We start from the raw sequence: 19,191 nt of genomic DNA on the forward strand, positions 1-19,191 counted from the left end.
CCGCTGTCCACCGGGGGCATGGGCCAGGCCGGCAGTACCAATCCTCCCTGTGCCCCAGCCTTCCCTCCTTTCCCACCCTGCCCGTCCACCCACCCCAGTGACACGCCCCTTGCTTATCATTTGTCTTCCAGAAGTTTCCAGTCCCTACACGTGGTCGCAGTGGTTCAGTGCAAGGAAGAAGTAAAAGCCATCGAAAATCCAACCAAAAACAAAACAAAACAACGCCCCCCGCCCCCCGAACACCTAGACGTATTGCTTGTTTCGCTTCCAGAAAGTTATTGGCTTTAAGTCCAAAAACATCTTCACATACTCTGAAATTATTGCTTCAAAGAGTTGGGAGTGGCCACTGCCGGCGGGGGCCAGGTCTCACTGCACCAGCACAAAGGTGCCCAGCTGGCCCACCGAGAGGTCCTCCATCTCACAGTCCCCCTGGGCCAGCCCTGTGGGCTCGAAACCAGGGGGCAGCACAGCCAAGTGAGGCTGAGGGGGTGCAGCAGGGACGAGGGGCGCAGTGGCCGAGCTGATACGCAGGTGGGCGTCCAGGAGCTGTGCTGTTGACGCCATGGGGGTGGCAGCGGCAGGGAAGAGGTGGGCCGGCAGGAGCGGGCTGGGCCCTAGCACCAGACCCTTCTGGAGCCCGGGCACCAGGATGCTGCTGGAGAGTGGGGAGGCGGTGCTGTCGCAGGTGGGAAGGACGTAGGGGGACGGGGGCGGTGGTGGTGGGGGCGCCTGTGGGCAGCTGGGCTGGGGCACAGCCACCGGGTGATGCTGTAACTGGAGCAGCCTGGAGGAACAGGGGAGGGCAGGTCACTCCCCATGCCTGCGCCCTTGCTGCCCAAAGCCTCCTCTGATCGGGTGTCTGAGCTGCCCATGGGTTAAAAAACCCCGCCTGGTGGACCTGCTGGCTGGGGCCAAGCAGAACACGCAATAATGCCGTGGGAGACTAGTCCCCCAAGCAGTCGCAATCTCTAACATTTCCATCCTCCATCCTGCTTGTAGACAGCAATGCGGAGATGCCACCCTCAGTCCCCACCTAGGGGCTCTTCAGGGTGACCACCTGACATGCTCACCTCCTCTGACTCCAGACAGCCAGGTGAGGCCCTGAGCCCAGGGAGCTCCCCCCCGACATGGGGCTGGGCGTACCCCATTACAGGGAGTGAATGGGGGCACTAGGATCAGGTTACAGGAGAGGAAAACCTGCATATACACAAGGCCCGCTGAGCTCAGGGTGACTGGACTGCGGGAGGCCACCTACCTCTGCTGGTGGAGCACCTCTTCCAGCAGGTTCCGGCCCTCCCGGCCACCTGCGCTTTGTGCGGAGCTCAGGCCACCTCGAGGGGCCCGGCTGGCGGCGGCGGAGGGCTGACACACCTGGCGGGCCAGTCCCTTGATCTTGTTCAGTCCCAGAAACCCTTTGGTCCTGGCGTTCTTCCTCAACTGCTGCCGGAAGGCTTTCAGCCCTGCGGGGACACAAGAGCACAGGTCGGGGGGCGGCCTCCAGGCCCAGGGGCTCCAAGGCCCTTGGCTCGTGAGGTCAGAGCACAGGGACAAGAGGCCTGCTGTGGTTCCTGAGGGGTTGAGCAGCACTCTCAGCACCACCAGGTCCCCAGAGGGCTTGGGGTGGCCTGCACAGGCACGTTCGGGCAGACCGCGGCTCTTCTGGAAGGCAGGCGTGAGCAGGGCATGTGTGCAGAGCCAGCCAGGCGAGCTGCTTTCCCCATGGTCCCCCTCATCCAGTCTGCCCTGAAGCATCTCAGGAGCTGCTGACAGGGCCGCTGGCCCATGACCTCAGCCTCTGAGTGCAAGCCTTACGGCACGACTGGCCCATACTGCCAGGGGTCCTAGTCCAGCTAAAGAAAACCCCAAATCTGAACCAGCTGCCACTGAGCCGCCGACTCCCACTCCTGGCCACCCTGCTCGCAGCAGAATAGAACTGTGCTCCGGAGGGGACTCCCCCGTGGCGGGCTTTCCCGTGGCAGGCTAGTTTGGATGTAGATCCCCAGGAGGTTCTTCCACAACACCTCGGGAGGGAACGGGGCCTCCAACTTTGCAGCTGGCAGCTGAGCATGCCAACAGCTAGCACGAGCCAGGGCTCCTCTCCGCAAGAGAGCAGGAAGGTTGCTGGCCACCAGGGACAGAGTCACACCCCTCCGGGACAAAGGGTCTCGTGGGAAGGGAGAGGCTGGGGAGTGGGGAGCAGTCACCTTGGGTGAGCGATGTGTCCGAGGCCCTCCGTCCTTCCTGGAAGCTGAGAGGGAGCGGGACGGTGCCACACAGGCCCCCCTGTGCCTGCAGGATGGGGGTGGTGGACTGGTCCCCCAGGCGTGGTGCGGCCACATGGACAGGCGAGCAGGTGCCCCCCAGCCCATGAGTGGCAAGGCCACCGAACCCCATGGGGCTATCACTTGCAGAGACGGTCAGGCAGCTGTCGGAGCTGGTCCCTTCGGATGACCCCGCCGCCGTGGCACAGGAGGAGGAAATGACAATGCCTGGAGGGAATGAGCACTGGCCATCAAGGGGTCTGCAGGCCCCGCCTGGTGAGAGCCTCTCCTCAGCCCCACCCCCAGAACTGCAGGGAAAGGGCATCTGCCAATGACCGGAGGCCTGGAAGCCCAAGGGCCGCAGGGGCACGTGGCCGTGGGTGGTGTACACAGCAGGAGAGTTGTGCAGGCCGAAGACCCACCTGCCGCCCACCAGAGCACCACATGGTGACCACAGACTAAGCCCCACGCCACCGCCTTCCCTGAGCAACCACACTGCGTGGCCTCAGAAAACGTGTCCTGGGAGAGGGAGCTGACAGGAAAGGTTCATTTTAAACTGGCCTGTCCTAGACTGAGAAGCCGCCCTGGCCGCTCAGGGGAGAAAGATGAGGATTTCTGTCCCGGAGAGGTGTGCGGCCTCGGAAGGCCACAGGGGAAGTTCCACCCTCTCCTAGAGGGCCGCTAGGAGTCAGAACCCACGTGGTGGCCCTGAGTCTGCTGCTTTTCTGGTTTGGTCATGGACTCAGCCACGAGCCCTACCACCTGCCCTGTCTTCTGTCCTCCCGGCCCCCACCCGGCCAGCGTGCCATGCCTGGGACACTCACATGGAAGGGTGTGTGGGGAAAAGTGGGTGGTGACTTCTGCCAGCGTGTGCCGCCGACCCGTGCCACTGGGCAGGGGCTTCTGGGCCTTCAGCTCGTCCTCCAGGCCCTGATCCTGCCTGGCCTCCTCACTGATGGCTGTGTCCAGCAGGCTGCTGGGGGAGACGGGGCGATGCCGGAACAGTCCCTCACAGGTGGCATCCACGGGGAAGAGCAAGGGCTGTGGCAGATGGAAACAAAGCTGTCTTCATCTGCTGGGGCCCTGTGAGACCCCAACCAGAGGCGGCAGTGGAGGAGGCCCCACGAACTGGCCGGCAGGGCATGGGACCTCCAGAGGTCACCGTGGCATAGGCTCACCTGGAGCGAGGGGCTGAGGTCGCAGTCCATCTCTACCTGCAGGACGGACTGCACCAGGTTCTGGGGCTGTGGGCACAGCAGGTGCGAGCGGAAGGGATCAACAGTGAGCCCCTCGTGGGCCACCTGGAGGCGGAGAGAGGCAGGCACCTTCTGAGCAAGGGGCTCCCTCTCCCTGGGGTGGGGGTGGGCAGAGAGGCGGGAACACACCCCAGAGGCCTGCTTCTGGCCTCACCTCAAAGCTGCAGAGCTCAGAGCTCTGGGGCCTGGGTACCCGGGTGGGCACCGGGCGGGCTGGCAGCTGGGCACTCCGATACTCCTTCAGCCGCTCGAGGAGGAGGTAATAGATGGCTGCGAAGTGGTTGTAGCTGCTGTTCTGCAGGGACTGCGACACAGAGGGAGTTTAGCATGAAGGTGCGGAGGGCAAAACCTTGGCTCGAGGCCGAGGAGGACAGATCTGCGAGGGCCCCCGAACTTCCCCCAAAGACAGGGCCCCAGGGGCTGTTTCTGATGGCCAAGGAACCACAGGGCAGCAGATGACCTAGCCCTTCTACCGGCCATATAGGTGCCTGCTCTGGCACTCTGGCACCCACGTCTTCTTCCACCTCCCGCCCAGCGCTGCCGGCAAGCCAGGTACCCAGCTCACCTCTGTGGTCTTCTGCCGGTCGATGCCCAGCATCTGCATGATGCCCAGCGCCTGCTCATTGTAGTCGCCCAGGTTGGAGTTGTAGTCCTGCCCTAAGAAGGCCAAGCAGGTGGGCTGCAGCAGCGTGGGCTCTGCCTGGATCCAGCGGTGCTGCTTGATTTGGTCGATGGTGATGCGCTTGGCGGGGTCCACCACCAACATGCGGCGGATCAGGGACTCACAATCTGCAGAGGGCAGAGGTGGCGCTGAGCCTGCTGCGGGCCAGAACCAGCAGCCCTGTGCAGCCCTGCTGGATCCAGGGCTCGTACCCTTCCCTCGTACCCTTCCCAGCCAGCTACCCTCTGCGCTCACAACAGGTCAAGACTCTTTATGCAACAAGACCTTCAGGGGAAAACCCGCTGGGAGCTGGCCAGTGGGCAAGACTTGAGGTGTCAGCCAGAAAGGGGACCCCACAGAAGGGCGACTCTGCCACGGGGGTGTGAGCTGGGCCCTGAAAGGAAGGTACTGGGAGTCCTGTGGGGATGGGTTTCTCCTCGGGACCCCGCGCCCACGCCTCGCAGTAACACAAGCTGACTCTCAGCTTTTGCTGTGCTCTGGAGGATGGTGGGGGGCAGCCAGTTAGGGAACTTGAGTCCTCCCCGCCACCCATGCAAGGCTCCAGGCTGGGCTAGCCCCCACAAGGAGCAGGCCTGCCGCCCACCTACCTTGGGACATGAAGAAGGGGATGCGAAAGCGGCCCTCCAGCACCCGCTGCCGCAGGGTGGGCAGGTTGGGCCCGTCGAAGGGCAGCGATCCGCACACCAGCACGTACAGCACAACTCCAAGGCTCTGCAGATACCAGGCAGTCCCCGTGAGTGGTCGGTGGGACATCCCGGGCACCCACCGTGGCACAGCCCCGGGCAGACCCCTTACCCAAACGTCGAGCTGTGGACCTTCGTACTCCTTCCCTTCAAAGACCTCTGGGGCGGCATATGGGGGGCTCCCACACCACGTGGACAGGGCTTCTCCTGGCTTGTAGAAATTCCCGAACCCGAAATCTGAGAGGGAAAGAAGCCAATGAGGTGACCTGGGGACAAGGCAGGCTGTCGTTCCTGAGCCGTCCCCAGCACCCTGCACTAGGCTTCGTCCTCCCTGGCGCCAGCCCGGGGGCGTCCTTGCCTGCCAGCTTGATGTCCATGTTGCTGTCCAGCAGCAGGTTCTCTGTCTTGAGGTCTCGGTGCACGATGTGGTGGCTGTGGCAGTACTCCACGGCCGACAGGATTTGCCAGAACTTCTTCCGCGCCTCCTCCTCACTCAGGTGCCCGTTGGAGGTCAAATAATCTGAGGAGGGATGAGACAAAAGCCATGTCCAGAGGCTTGCCTGCCCCCTTGGAGCAGTGACCAAACACGGTTGCAGTTTAAGGCACAGGAGCCCAGACCCTACCAGGCAATCGCAGGCCTGTTCACACCAGGTATCAGAAATAAGCGCCACTTACCAAACATCTCTCCGTTTTTCGCAAACTCGGTGACAATGTAGAGCATGTCCTTGGTTTCCATAACCTAAAGAAAGAGAGGACCGGACACTTAACCACAAAGAGGGGACACCCCTTCCATCTGAACAAGCCATTCAAAATGCAGGGAGGGTCCAACTCCTCGTGAACACAGGCACACGTCGTTTCAAAAAGGCAAAGAGACGAGTGTCCGTGAGAGAGAAACCAGTCAGGGTGTGGCTATCCAGAAACAAGAGCGCCTGGGCAGCTGCAGAAGCTCGGCTGCTAGCGAAGAGGTTGGACGCTCAAGTTCAAGAGAAGGCATGTTGGGAGAAAGGCCTGGCAATCTATTTTTTTTTTTAAATCAACTACCACAAAGTATTGTGGGACACAGCTCTATCTGGATATGCGTGGGTTCGGGGGTAGGGGGGGACTACCCCGAGACAGGATCGACTCAGTAGCAGCTGGTGTGTGTGTGTGTGTGTGTGTGTGTGTGTGTGCACGCACACACTCAAGTTTAATTAAAAAGGGATTGAGAGGGAAAACTGAGATAAGTTCCAGTTTGCCTGTCTTGATACATCCTTGTTCTTAAACACGAGCAAGTAGATGAGAGTATTTGGATGTTACTGCATTCACACAGGTTGCTTTAGACACTACTTGGTGGACACAAGAGGCTGCAGACCTGAAACAGAGTTCATGCCTTCTACCAGGGCTTTCTGTGAAAGAAGCCTGACTAGCCAGTCAGTGATTCCAGGGCTACCTGGATCAGCACGAGCTGAGCAATAGATAACCAAGGCCCCCATGCCATTCATTTTATTGACATGATAAGTGAGGCTGAAGGAGGGCAGCTGTGCCAGGTGAGCTACCACAGGCTGCCCTTTGTCCACAAATTCCTCCACATGTGTCAGCAGCAATAGCCAAGGTCAATACACAACTTAAGACTGCTTTATTGATCAAACATTTTATGTTACTTGGAAGACATTTTGAAGAGAGCTTACAATTTGTCACTAATTAAGAAGCATGATAAAATTCAAATTTGGAAGGGCTGAAACATGTAAACACACACACACATATATACGCATACATATATATATATACATACTACATATATATTTCATAGGGAAAGAAAGGAAATCCAGTCTTATAGTATAAGAGTTTTTTGAGTTGAAAGTATAATTCCATGTATGGATTGTGTTAAGAGTTGTACGAGCCCCCAATAAAATGATTTAAATATAATAATAAAAACAAAAACAAAACAACAAAAAAAGAAAGTATGATTCCTTCTTTAAACACAACTATAAAGAATAAAACAAACAAGAAAAGCCCCACTGTCCTCAAGTCAGGAACTATTCACAGCGACCCTGTAAAACAGAACAGAACTGCTCGGTGGGGCTTCTGAGACTAGAAATCCTGCCAGGAGCAGACAGTCTCGTTTTTCTTCCTAGGAGCAGATGGTGGGTTTGAACCGGTGACTCTGTGGTTACGCACTGAGCCCAGGACTCCTTAAAGACATGCTGAGCCATAAACCTAACAAGAAAAGTGAACACCAGGCAGGTCCGCTGGATTTTCAAGTGGCCCTGCTCCTCAGTGTGTGTGACAGAATGATTAGTGGGAAGGTTGCTGTTGGTCTTTCTTCCCTCCATTAAAGAAAAAGAAGACGCATAGCCATGGCCGCTGCAGAAGAAAGAATTAAGAGTACAAATGTTTGAAGGTTTCAAAAACCTGAAGGGAAGAGCAAAGTGTCTCAGCAGCAGTGCTCTGGGGCCTGCGCCAGCTGGCTGGAAATGAGACAGGAGTGTCAAAACCAGAGTAATGTAAGTCCCCGCTTCTAGAGTCTCCAAGCAGTGGAAGAATCACCTACAGCCAGAACAACATTCACCTGCAGAAAGGCCCTCACAGGCCCATCTCTCTGCCTCACCTGCCTCATGAACTGATTTAATTCCACCACTACAGGCAGAGGGGAGGAGCAGGAAGAAAAGAAAAGTGCTTGAAAGGGAGGTTAACGCCCAACCCTGTCAGCAAAGTCACAACAGAAATAAGACAGCCCACAACAGCCAGGACCCTCTGTCAAGGGGTCCCTCTCTCAGCTACTGACAGCGGGCATTACGGAAGAGAGTGGTCTAGGTGACTCAACTTCAAAACGGCAACAGACGCAAACCACGAGCCCCCACCTGCACTCGCTGTGAATTTTGTACTGCAAGACCCCGGAAGAAACTGTCTTTAGAGCAGCAGTTCTCAACCTGTGGGTCGCGAACCCTTTGGGGATCAAACGACCCTTTCACAGGGGTCGCTTGATTCATAACAGTAGCAAAATTATAGCGATGAAGTAGCAAAGAAAATAATTTTATGGTTGTGGGGGTTACCATATTAAATGGTTTAGAGGGAATACAAGTCAATAATCCTCCTTCTACCCTTAATTTAATTCAGTGGGGACTTCTGTGGGATTGTTTTTCTCTCTCCTACCCTGCTTTTAAGAAGACCCTGAGTAGCACAAACAGTTAAGTGCGCAGAGCTCGTCAGTTCCAACATACCCCGGATGCCTCGCCTCGGGAGAAAGGCCTGGCGAAATGTCTTTGAGAGGTCATGACCTTGAAGACCCAGTGGAGAACAGGTGTGCTCCGCATACGTGCTCGGGCGCCAGGAGCCGGGCTGACTTGACAGCCACTAGACAGCATCAACCACATCTTTCACTTGGCCCAGCGTGCCAGTTTGGAACACACATTCGGGACCCATCCCATGCCTACTCAGATCCCATGCCCATCTCAGATCCACACGGCAGCAGTGTCAAGAGAATCATGGGCAGGAATGTATGCCCAGCATGAATGGATGGAATATTGAATATTTACCAAGAATTTGTTCTTCTGCAACTAAGACTCAGTCTCATCTTTGCAGAAGTGGCCATTTATGAGGGAGGGGGGGGAAGGAGTATGCCTTTGTTGACCTAATTAAGTTAGTCCTTACTTCTCAAAACCAAAATTTATTAGTTTCAACACAACAAAAATACAGTCAACAAAATGCACCAGCAGATGTGAGGCCCGTGGTAATTTAACGTGGATTAAATTACAAATTCCTTGGTCTTAACGTTACAAACGTACTTCCAGCTCTGTTTCTGACAGACAAGCCCAAAGAGGGAAGACAAATGCTCCGGGCTGCCCGGGCAAAGGCAAGCTACAGGACAACTTCGAGGAGAGGCTGGTTTTTAAGTCTCATCTGCAGGGGTAGAAGTTTCTAATCCCACTCAAATTTGTCCTCCCTTACTAATAATGGCTGGACCTGCCACAACACAATTGGCTGGTTGTTTTCATAGTAAAGCAAATATAACCTGCCCCAAAGCATTTACATTTGGATCAGATTGCAATACTAAATAAAAATTTAATGAAGCAAATCTCAATTATCTGGTCCAAAAGCAGGAAAATAATTGTAAATAAATGAGCACGCCTTAACAAAAAAAAATCAATATCTGCTGCTTAAATAGCCAACTCCTGGATTCTCCTCTCCCCACACATAATGCCCCTCCCCACCTTAGCCCCCCCCCAAAATGAGCAACCTTCAGAAATGATAGATCTATTTTGTCAAAAATAATTCATCTCCAGAATTAATAGCAAAAGGCAAGCAAGCCCTTACCTGATAAAGTTTTATGATGTGAGGATGGTTCAAAAGCTTCATAATCTGAACCTCTCTATATATTTTCTCCAAATTGCTTGAATCTAATCTTGCTTTATCGATTATTTTTATGGCAACCTATAGATTTTAAAAGAAAAATGTTTGTTAAAAAAGAGGTGGGGGCCTAATACCTTAACTGATACATTTAATTTTTCGCTAGGCAAATTTCCACAATACCTTATCCATAAGGTCACCCAAAAAACACGGAGGGGGACAACAGAAGCCAGTGATAGGACTACCATAACCAAGTTAAACAAACATCTGAAGTGTCTGCAGAGCAGACTCCCTGGGCTTCCGCTCCCATCCTCCGCACTCAAGGCTTTTGGACAATAGCCCTTTGCCATCCTCTTTGTACGTGTACACATGATGCATTAACACCAAGGATGATCTTTTCTTTTCCGAACTAGAAACTGCCAGCATTTGGGCATGAATCCCATCAATGCCACGCAGGGCACGCACCCTGCAGACCTCCAGGGCGAGTCCGTTCTCGGGCTCCCTCGCGGGCCCACCCCTTCTCCCTGGGGCGCCCCAAGTCGATCTGGTCCGGGCGCCGCCGTGCACGCACCTGGGTCTTGGTGACTCGGTGCCGGGCCAGCTTCACTACCGCGAAATTGCCTTTCCCTAGCGTCCGCTCGATGTCGTAAAAGCCCACTCGCAGGGGCTTCTGCAGGCTCTGGTCTGAGCCGGCGACCGCCGCGCGGAACTCCGACATGATCACCATGGCTCTGGCGACTGCACCTGCCGGACAGGTGGGGGGGAAGCGCGCTCACCACCAGCCCACCAGGACTCTCCAGCAGGAACCCCCCAGCCCGCGCCCGGATTCCCCGACGCGGACTTTCCGAACCCAGGCCCCCACTGGGCTTCCTCCACCCTTCGAGCCCACGACTACTCGATTCATCGCACCCGAACCCCCGGTGCTGCCCAGATCTCCCGCCCCTAAAACCCCCGACCCCGACCTCCCAGCGGGAGCCCTCGCGCCCACATTCCCCGACCTAAGTGCCGCGCGCCCGCTTCGTCCCCCAGGGGTGCGCGCCGCCGGCTGTCCGATCCACTCGGGACTTCAGAGGGGGGCAGAACGCGTGGACCTCTTCCCAGGCCGGTTCCTCTCCGCCGGCAGTGGGCTTAGCGAGGCGCGAAGTCCACCTCCCACACTCGGCCCTTGCCTTGGGCGCTACTCAGGACTCCCGGACCCCCTTTCCGGCGTGGGGTGTGTGGATCGGTTCCCACCCCCGCTCCCGCCGCCAGCTCTACTCTGAACTCAGACTCTTGCCGGAGCGCGTGGACAGTCCTCCCCCTCCACCGGCCCCGGGCCCCTCGACGCGCAGAGCCCCCTCCCACAACCACCGCCTGCCCCACAACAAAGGGGATCCCGGGGGGCGGCCAGAGCCACCACGCTGCCGCGACGCGAGCGCGTGCACCTGCGAGGCCTCCGGGACCCCGAGCGGCCGTCGGAAGCCGCGTCCCCGCCCGGCTGCCCGGCTGCCCGCGCCGAGTCCCACACCGCGAGCCAAGTCCGGCCGCGCCGCCGCCGCCGCGGAACCTCCAGCCGCTCACCTCTGCCGCCCTCGGGCGGGCCCCGCCGGGCACCAGCTCGGAGCCCGCAGGCAGGGAATCTCGGGCGGACCCGCCGCCCCAATGCTGCTCGCGCCGCTCTGGCTGCTGCTGCTCGCGCCGCTGCCGCCGCTGTTGCCGCCGCCGCCGCCCGGGCTGCCGCCGCATGTCAGCTCTGAGACCGGCGCCGCGCGATCCCAGCAGCCGCGCCGCCGCCCCGCCCACCGCCGCTAGGCCCCGCCTTGTGCTCGTCCTCTGCCGTTAGGCCCCTCCCCACATCCGCCGGCTGTACTCCCGCCCCCATAGGCTCCGCCCCCGCTCCCGCAGGCCTCGCCCCACACCAGGCGGCTCCGCCCTTTGGACTCCGCCCTCCCCATCAGGCCCCGCCCCCATGCTGTACCACCACCCATTAAGTCTTACTCCTGCACTAATAGGCCACGCCCCGTGTCGCCAGCCCCTCCCTCTAACCCCGCCCCTGTCCGGTCTCGCCCCTCCGCCGCCGCCAAATTGATACATTCCCATTGACGTCGCTTTGACGCCAGAGCGACGCGCGACCTAGCGCGAGGCGGAGGGAGAGCAAGAGATGGGGCCGTTGCCAAGACACTGCCGCCTCTGACGCGGGAGCTGATGAGACTGTCGCCCTAGCGACCGCGGAACGGTGACGTCAGGGGCGCCGGCCGCCGAAAGCCGGCGAGTCTGTCGGTCGGCCGGAATGCTCCAGGCGCGGCGTCCCCTACAGGGAGCGATCGGCACCGCAGGCGGTTTTAACCCAGCAGGCGCCGCACCTCTTGCAAATACTAACGCCGGCTAACACCTAGCGTATTTGCCCGTACCTTCTCAGCGCGCACTCGCCCTTGTCCAAGTCTCACCGTCCTTTCTCCTACCCTTGCAAAGGGGCGTGTGAAGGCGGTTCCGAGAACGCCAAGTGCAGACACAGATAAGGTTTATGTAACCTTGAGACCCTCTCTTAGGGTCCCTGTGACTAGCTCCGATCTCTCCTAAAGTTACCACCCAGATCTGGAAAATACCATCCTTTGGAAGAAGATACCCTAGGGTACATGGAATGAGTCTCTGAGTGATGCACACAGTTAAGCACTCGAAGCCCCCCGACTACTAATCAAAAGGTTGGAAGTTCGAATCCACTTGCAGGCGACTTGAAAGAAAACCTGGTGTTCAACATCCAATAACTCAACCATAGTGGGCGGGGGAGGGGGGGAATGGATCACAAGTCTATTCTGGCACACATGGCGTCATCATGAATCAGTCGGCTCCACAGGCAACTAACAATGAGAGGTAGAAACGGATAAATCACAGAGACGCTTGGTTCTTTATGCAGGACCTATGGGAGGGGAGTGGGATGTGCCTGCCATGTGACCACGTGTACCTTCACCTTCCCCAGAGAGGAAAAACCACCTGCTAGACAGAGTAGGAGTGTATAGCGATATTACATGAAATCGTCGTCATGCATTCAGAAGTGTCCATTAGTCAAACTGGGCGGGTACTTTCGTCTGTAAACATCAGCAAGTTAGAAACATAAGAAGCATACGAGAATGTGGTCAGCATGGTCTGGAAAACTGCCCTCAGTGGTTCCCTGCCCACCCAGACCCCCCACTCCCCCACCCCCTCGCGCTCCTGACCTGCTGGCCTCCCTGATGGCTAATGTTCCATGTAGACTTGGCTAGGCTGTGGTTCTCAGTGGGTTGGCAGACGGTGGGCTACATAAGCTTCATAACATAAGGGAATTGTCCTCTCATTCTGTGATCTGATGTAAGCTGCCAATCAGTAGAAAAGCCAATCAATTGAAAACTCATTTCCTTGGGCGTCGGTCTATATCCCATTTATGTGGATGTTTTGGCAAAGTGCTTGCTCCCTCCTCTCTCTGCCCTCCCACTCCCACCCCAATCAGATTCATCACCCTCTGACCTCTGCCTCTTGGGATGTGAGCCAATATCCTGCTACTTGACCTGCTGACATGCGTCAGGAGAAGCCTCTAACCTGACTACCTGACCCAAGTAGTTGGGACTTGCCAACCTTCACAACTTTATGAGCCATTTCCTTGAAATAAAATTGTTGATACCTATAAGGAGCCCTGGTGCTGCTGTGCTGAGCATTGGGCTGCTTACCATAAGGTTGATGGTTCAAATCCACCAGTCGCTTCTCCAGAGAAAGATGGGGTTGGCTGCTCCAGTAAAGATTTATGCAATGTTTCTGCAGTGTTTCCCCATGGGAGTTATACTGCCCCCTTTGGGGACTAGGCACTGGAACGATTCAGGGGTCTGCAAAAGCAGATAATCTACACTTTATCTGGATTATAGGTGATAGTGCAAAAGGTTTACATTGAAAACCCTATTGTAGCTATGAATTGGAATCAACTCAAAGGTGATGTGTCTGGTTTGGGGACAGATATATATGTATATATTCATATATTTTTATATATACATAAGTACAGACATGTAAGGGGACTTCAAAAAGTTTGCAGCAAACAGAATGAAAAGATCATGGAATTTCTCCATAAACGTTTTTAAGCCCCCTCATGCACATTCTTTGAGGAAGTCCTGGCAGCACATGGTTAAAGCACTTGGTTGCCAACTAGAAGTGTGGTGACAAACTTTCCAGTTTCTGCCTAGGAGAAAGAGGTGGCAGTCCATTTCCATAGAGATGGAGCCCAGGAAACCCTGGTGGGGCACTTCTACTCTGTCCTGCAGGAGCATTACGAGTTGGGATAGAGTCAACAGCAGTGAGGTTTTTACATAAGCAGCACTGGTTTTGCCCCTCTCGAGAACCCAGCAAAAGACAGCCTCCAAAGGTGGACAGAATGCTTTCTCCAGACAGCAAAATGAGCTTCATCCAAGGCAGTGGGTGGGGAACGACTTTCAGAAGGGTCCTTTCCACAGTGATGAACTTTGGCTCACCCTGGCGCCTCCATCATCCCATACCACTGATACAATGGCTTCTGGTGGCCGGGAGAAGTCTTGGGGTGCTCTCTGAGACTCCACCAAATCTCATTTGATGAGAAAACCTAGTGGGGAAAGGGAGGGAGCAGAAGGGGAAAGGGACTTGGAGAGGCCCCACAAGAAGTGGATGTAGACTCTGCGGAGGGCTTCACGTCCTTGACCCCAGGGTATTGGAAACTCAGTGACACTCTCCACAAAGTGGGTTTGCTCACTGGCAGGTACATTCCCTTGGCCAGGCGCTCTGCCTTCCTCCAGCAAAAGCACCCAGCCCTGCCAGTGTGCAGATTCCCCAGGAAGGGCTAACAGATGGGTAGGGACCTCACCTTTCAACAAGACTGGAGCCGCAGCCTCCCAGTGGCAGTAGGTATTTGTCCTGTAGAGTCACCATGAGTTGGAATTGACACGTTGGCAGTATTTGCCATCTTTGCTATTTCTCTAGACAGTTGCAGCCACCTGGCAGCAAAGTGTGTGTGTGTGTGTGTGTGTGTGTGTGTGTGTGTGTCCAGGGTGGGTGTTGGGTCTGACACCTGAGGGGGCCTAAAATAAAGCCCAGTGATCAGGTCCCATTCGAGGACAGAGACATGACAATGGTGCCTGAACAGCTTTCTGTTTGCCTTGATTTTCATCCTTCAGAAAATCCAGCTTTTTCTGTTAACGAAACATAGAGGGTGTGAGCTTATGGGGGAAACAATGTCAGCATTAGGAAGACAACAACTTGGGCTTTACATTCTACCTGTAGCTCAGAATCATTTTCCTCTGTTTCAAACGTACTACTTCATAGCAGGGAAGCAAGGAAGCCAGAATGGCACAAAAGTGATACCGAACTTGGCAGAGGTGGCGGGCCAGCTCCACTGAGAAGAAACTGGACAGACTGCCCCTGATGCATAGCTACCAGCCTGACCAAATATTTCCCAATCGCTCCCCTCAGGCGTTGCTTGTGGGTCAATTTGTTTCCAAAGGTCTTTCAAGGACCCTAATAGCCTCAAAGTTTTCCCAAGTCTTAAAAAAGTAATCTCCTTATTTGTCCAAGGTTTATACACCCAGAATGTGAAGGAATATTTTTAGTTCCTTCCAGCAGAAGAGTTTACAATGACTTCTCTCCCCTCTGGGAGTCTTTTACACCTTGCTCTTCTGTTCTTTAGAAAGAAAATTTCAGAATGAAGAGACCAGGGACACGAAGGCACTCCAGTCCTGTCCCTCATCCCGGGACCCAAGATCTTGCCTCAGGAATCAAATTGCAACACCCAGAAAGCCTCAACCCCACACCCCAGGACTGACTCGTCAGAAGCTTGGATGTTTGTAAGCACCTGGCTAGCACCCCAGGACTGACTGGTCAGAGGCTTGGGTGTTTGTAAACACCTGGCTAGCAACTTGGAAACATTTTGTCAGCACCAAATGAAAATCACAACCAAACAGCCCAGCTGACTTCCCTGGATCTAGAGATGTTTCCTGGACCTATGTATTCTTGACCCTATTGTAGCCACCCTGAACTTGAACAGCCCCATGTGAGCAATGGCCATATTGTCTCTCCCTTCCACCAGCCTTGGTTAAAAGAAAGGCAAGGAAAATTTAGGAAAAGATCAGCCTCAGAATGGTTTGTCTTCTCTGTCTGTCTGTCTTATCAGCCCTGGCGGTGCAGTGGTTACGTGTTCATCCGCTAACTACAAGATCAGCAGTTCAAAACCACCAGCTCCTCAGAGGTGAAAAATGGGGCTTTCTACTCCTGAAAAGAGTAGCAGTCTCAGAAACTCACACGGGCCATTCTATCCTGTCCTAAAGGGTTGCTAGGAGTTGGCATTGACTCCATGGCAGTGAGATTAGTCAGTTTGATTTTGGAACTCTCTCTCTGGCTCTCTCTCTCGCTCTCGCTCGCGCTCTCTCTCTCTCTCACTCACTCTCCCTACTTACCTAATCTCTTTACAGGCACGATAGTGTTACAATGTTACATCCTCTCCTCACCACCTTCCATGCAGGAGACTCGTTCTTCCCAATATTAGTCATAGTTTGTTATCATCACACAGATGGATGCCCTTGCATAGCCAATGAAGCACAGGTAAACATCTTTCCGGTCTTCTCTGCTTTCAACCCAGGTCCATCTGATGTCAGCAATGATAGCCTTCCTTGCACATCCGCTTCTGAAACTGACTTGAATTTCTCGTAGCTCCCTGTGGATGTACTACTGCAACTATTTTTGAAGTATCTTCAGTAAATCTTGACTTGTATATGATATATTTTTTGAATCATTTTATTCAGGGCTCATACAACTCTTATCACAGTCCATACAGACATCCTTTGTGTCAAGCACCACTTGCATATGATATTGATGATATTGTTAGATGATGTGTGCATTCTGTTGGGTCACCTTTCTTTAGAATAGGCATCAATATGGATCTCTTCCAGTTGGTTACCCAGGTAGCAGGCTTCCGAATTTCTTGACAGAGATGAGTGAGCGCTTCCCGTGCGTCTTCAGCTTGCTGAAACATTTCCATGGCTATTCCATCAACTCCTGGAGCCTTGTTTTTTGGCTAATGCCTTCGGCACAGCTTGGACTTCTTTCAGTGTCATTGGTTCTTGAGCATATGCTACATCTTAAAAGGGTTGAAAGTTGAACAATTCCTTTCGGTACAAAGACTGTGTATTCCCAGGTATCTTTACTTATTAGTAACTTTTGCATCCATCTTATTTTGCTACGTCCTGCACCACTCACTATATTGCCCATAGAATCCTTCCATGTTGTCATTTGGGGCTTGACTTGACTGTTTCAGTTCTCTCAGCTTGAGATATGCTAAGCATGTCCTTCCCGTCTGGCTTTCTAATTCCACGTCTTTGCACATTTCATTAGAGTATTTTACCTGGTTTTGCCAGCTGCCCCTCGAAGATTTCTGCAAAGAACATTTCACTGTGTGCCTGTAGAACCCGTATGTGGACCAAGAGTCAGTCCTTTGACTAGAACAGCAGAATGCGGTGTGGTTTAAAATCAGGAAAGGCGCGTGTCAGGGCTGTAATCCCTCGCTATATTTCTTCCTTCAGGATGCTGAGCAGGTGATCTGAAGTGCTGGATGGTCTGCGGCAAAAGGCAGCATCAGAATTGGAGAAAAGCTTTCTAACCACCTTCACTGTGTAAATGATTCAGCCTTGCTTGCTGAAAATGAGGAGGGCTTGGAGGCACTTGCTGGTGAAAATCAGGGACTGTACCCTTCAATGTGGATGACAACGGAGGACAAACAGGCACCTGTTTCTAATTCTCCAAGAGGCCCCGCGTCGGCCCCTTGTGGCGGTGGGGACACGGAAGGTGTGCCTATGAAACTGAAATCATTGAAGAAGTGACCGGTGATGGGGCCGAGATGCTGCCCTCAAACAAAGGTCTCCTTTCTAAAAATTCAAACTTTCTCTTTTCTGCGTCTGGAGAAAAGAAAGCCAAAATCTTCCCAATTGGACCCACAGACAAAATAATAAACTAAGAAGAGACTGAAGCCCTCAAGGATTTCATCTTCCTTGGGTCCCCAATCAACTGTGGTAGAAGCAGCAACTGAGAAGTGGAACGAGCCCTCGCTTGGGGCAAATCTGCTACATAAAAACTATTTAAGGTTTTAAGAGCAAAGATGTCCCGTTGAGGACATGACCCTCATGTGCCTGACCCAAGCCGCGGCATTTTCCATCGCGGCACATGCATGCGAAAACTGGCCTATGAATGAGGACCATGGGAGGAGAATGGGCGCATTTGGACCATGCAGCTATCAAAGAATACGGAAAGTCCCACGGCCTGTCGGAAGAACCTGTAAATCTCTCCGGGAAGAAGTCCAGTCAGAATGCACACGAGTGAGACCCGTGTCTGGAGTGAGACGTTGTGTTTGGGTCCGAGAAAGAAAAGAAAAAAGAAGCCCGTGAGCGAGATGGATTTATACGTGGCGGCAACAACAGGCTCCCGCACCACAGCGTCTGTGAGGAGGGTGTGCGTTTGGATCTATTGCGCAAGAGTCGGAACCAACGCACTGGCACCCACGAAGAACCACGTGCTGGGGCGCCAGGGTTGCCACCTAGGCATGGCACCGCTTACGCCTGTCTGTCCCTGAGTTCTTGCATGTGGCTCTGAGGCGGGTTTCAGCGGAACGCTATCTCGCCCTCAGACGAAGCAGGAACACAGGCCTGCCAGGTGTGTCCTTCCACCGATCAGCCATGGACACCCCGGGGCACGTGTGCTCTGCAACGCATGGCATCGTATCGGACCAGGAAGCGTTTTGTTCCCTTCCGCACCAGGTGGCCGCAAGTCAGGGGCTGGCTTGCAGGTAGTGAATAGCAAACCAATCTCTCATCCCTCTCTCTCTTCCCCCTCCCCTTCTCTCTCCTTCCCTCTCACGGTTCCTGCAGACGCCTTCATGCGCCCGCCTGTGAGCTGATGGGCTTCTGCTCCCTGCTGCACCCTGTCCTTGTCCCCAGAATGCTCTCATGTCTCCATCTCTCTCCTTCACTGCTCTGCACATTCGGTGAAGCCGAAAGCATGCAACAAATCCCTTGTTTTCAGCGACGTAGGCAAACGATTCAAGGAATTCTTCACTTAAAATAATGGGCGAAAGGCCCTGAGCCTCGGTCAGGCGACATTGACGGTTTTTGCAGATTCCAGGGGAGAAGGTAAGTTCTTGTTCTTTTCCATTGGGAAATCCCTCCACCTAACTCCGGATGATCCTGGTTCTGCAATTCATCTGACTGTTCCTAGGTTTGGAGACTGAAAGTCCCTCTGCCACCACCCCACCCCTTTTCCTCTCCAGTGAGCAAGTCTCTTTAATATTCATACGTTCTGGGGGAGGAGGGCACCCCAGCTGCTGGACATGGATCTGCCATAAAATTCTCAAAATAAATCAATAAACGCAAAGAGCCCAGAGCTTGGCGGACGCAGGCAGACAAATGAACTCGTACACCCAGCCGGTCCCAAGTGAGCCCTCTGAAGGGCCGAGCCGGCTCCCTTCGTAATTGAAGATGACGCACACGGCTGCCCTCCTGTCCCAATTCCCTGATCCTCCAGAGGAAGGCAGCTCCGGGCTCCCTTCTTCCTCCTTCCTCCGACACACTGACACACCTGAGGGAGGCCCAGCTCAGCACTCTGGCTTTGCTCCTTTGGGTTGGTGCTTACCACCCCCAGCCCCACCCCCCAAAAAACCTCCTAGCTTCCAGGTACCCAACAGCCCTCCATAGGTCCCCAGGGCTGCCTGTTATGTCCAGCAGGTGGGCAGAGTGGAGTTCCAGCGCATTGGACTTCCAGGCACACACACGGGGACACACTGGCTGGCTCTTCTTCCAGCTCCACATTTCTAGGGTCCTGACTCCCATCTCTCATCATGAGTGGGGAATTGCTCCAGTGGCTGGCTGATATGCTTCATGCAGAAGCTGGGCCAGCAGTGTAGATAGAAGACTCTGATGCCTGCATTCCTAACCCATGTCCGAAGACTGAGGTCTTACAGGAAGTTGGAAAAGGAT

The 19,191-nt window shown here is 54.5% G+C and overlaps 2 protein-coding genes across 2 annotated transcripts; one reads left to right on the forward strand and one right to left on the reverse strand.

The window, feature by feature from the left end:
- Positions 1 to 66: 66 nt before the first annotated feature.
- SIK1 (salt inducible kinase 1) lies at positions 67 to 10,829 on the reverse strand. The gene is made up of 14 exons (XM_004696903.2): positions 10,769 to 10,829; positions 9,780 to 9,952; positions 9,176 to 9,292; positions 5,558 to 5,621; positions 5,241 to 5,402; positions 4,995 to 5,119; positions 4,787 to 4,910; positions 4,083 to 4,306; positions 3,672 to 3,821; positions 3,440 to 3,562; positions 3,086 to 3,302; positions 2,205 to 2,489; positions 1,256 to 1,460; positions 67 to 784 (listed from the first exon to the last, which is right to left on the reverse strand). Exons 2-14 carry the CDS (start codon positions 9,933 to 9,935, stop codon positions 367 to 369), a joined length of 2,370 nt encoding a protein of 789 aa, XP_004696960.1. The 5' UTR covers positions 9,936 to 9,952; positions 10,769 to 10,829; the 3' UTR covers positions 67 to 366.
- LOC105978877 (formin-like protein 14) lies at positions 9,934 to 10,999 on the forward strand. The gene is made up of 2 exons (XM_013005347.1): positions 9,934 to 10,421; positions 10,540 to 10,999. Exons 1-2 carry the CDS (start codon positions 9,934 to 9,936, stop codon positions 10,997 to 10,999), a joined length of 948 nt encoding a protein of 315 aa, XP_012860801.1.
- Positions 11,000 to 19,191: the final 8,192 nt, after the last annotated feature.

Source organism: Echinops telfairi, unplaced genomic scaffold, assembly GCF_000313985.2.
Source record: "Echinops telfairi isolate 266 unplaced genomic scaffold, ASM31398v2 ScPeMD7_7469;HRSCAF=8507_0, whole genome shotgun sequence".
Classification (NCBI taxonomy): domain Eukaryota; kingdom Metazoa; phylum Chordata; class Mammalia; order Afrosoricida; family Tenrecidae; genus Echinops; species Echinops telfairi.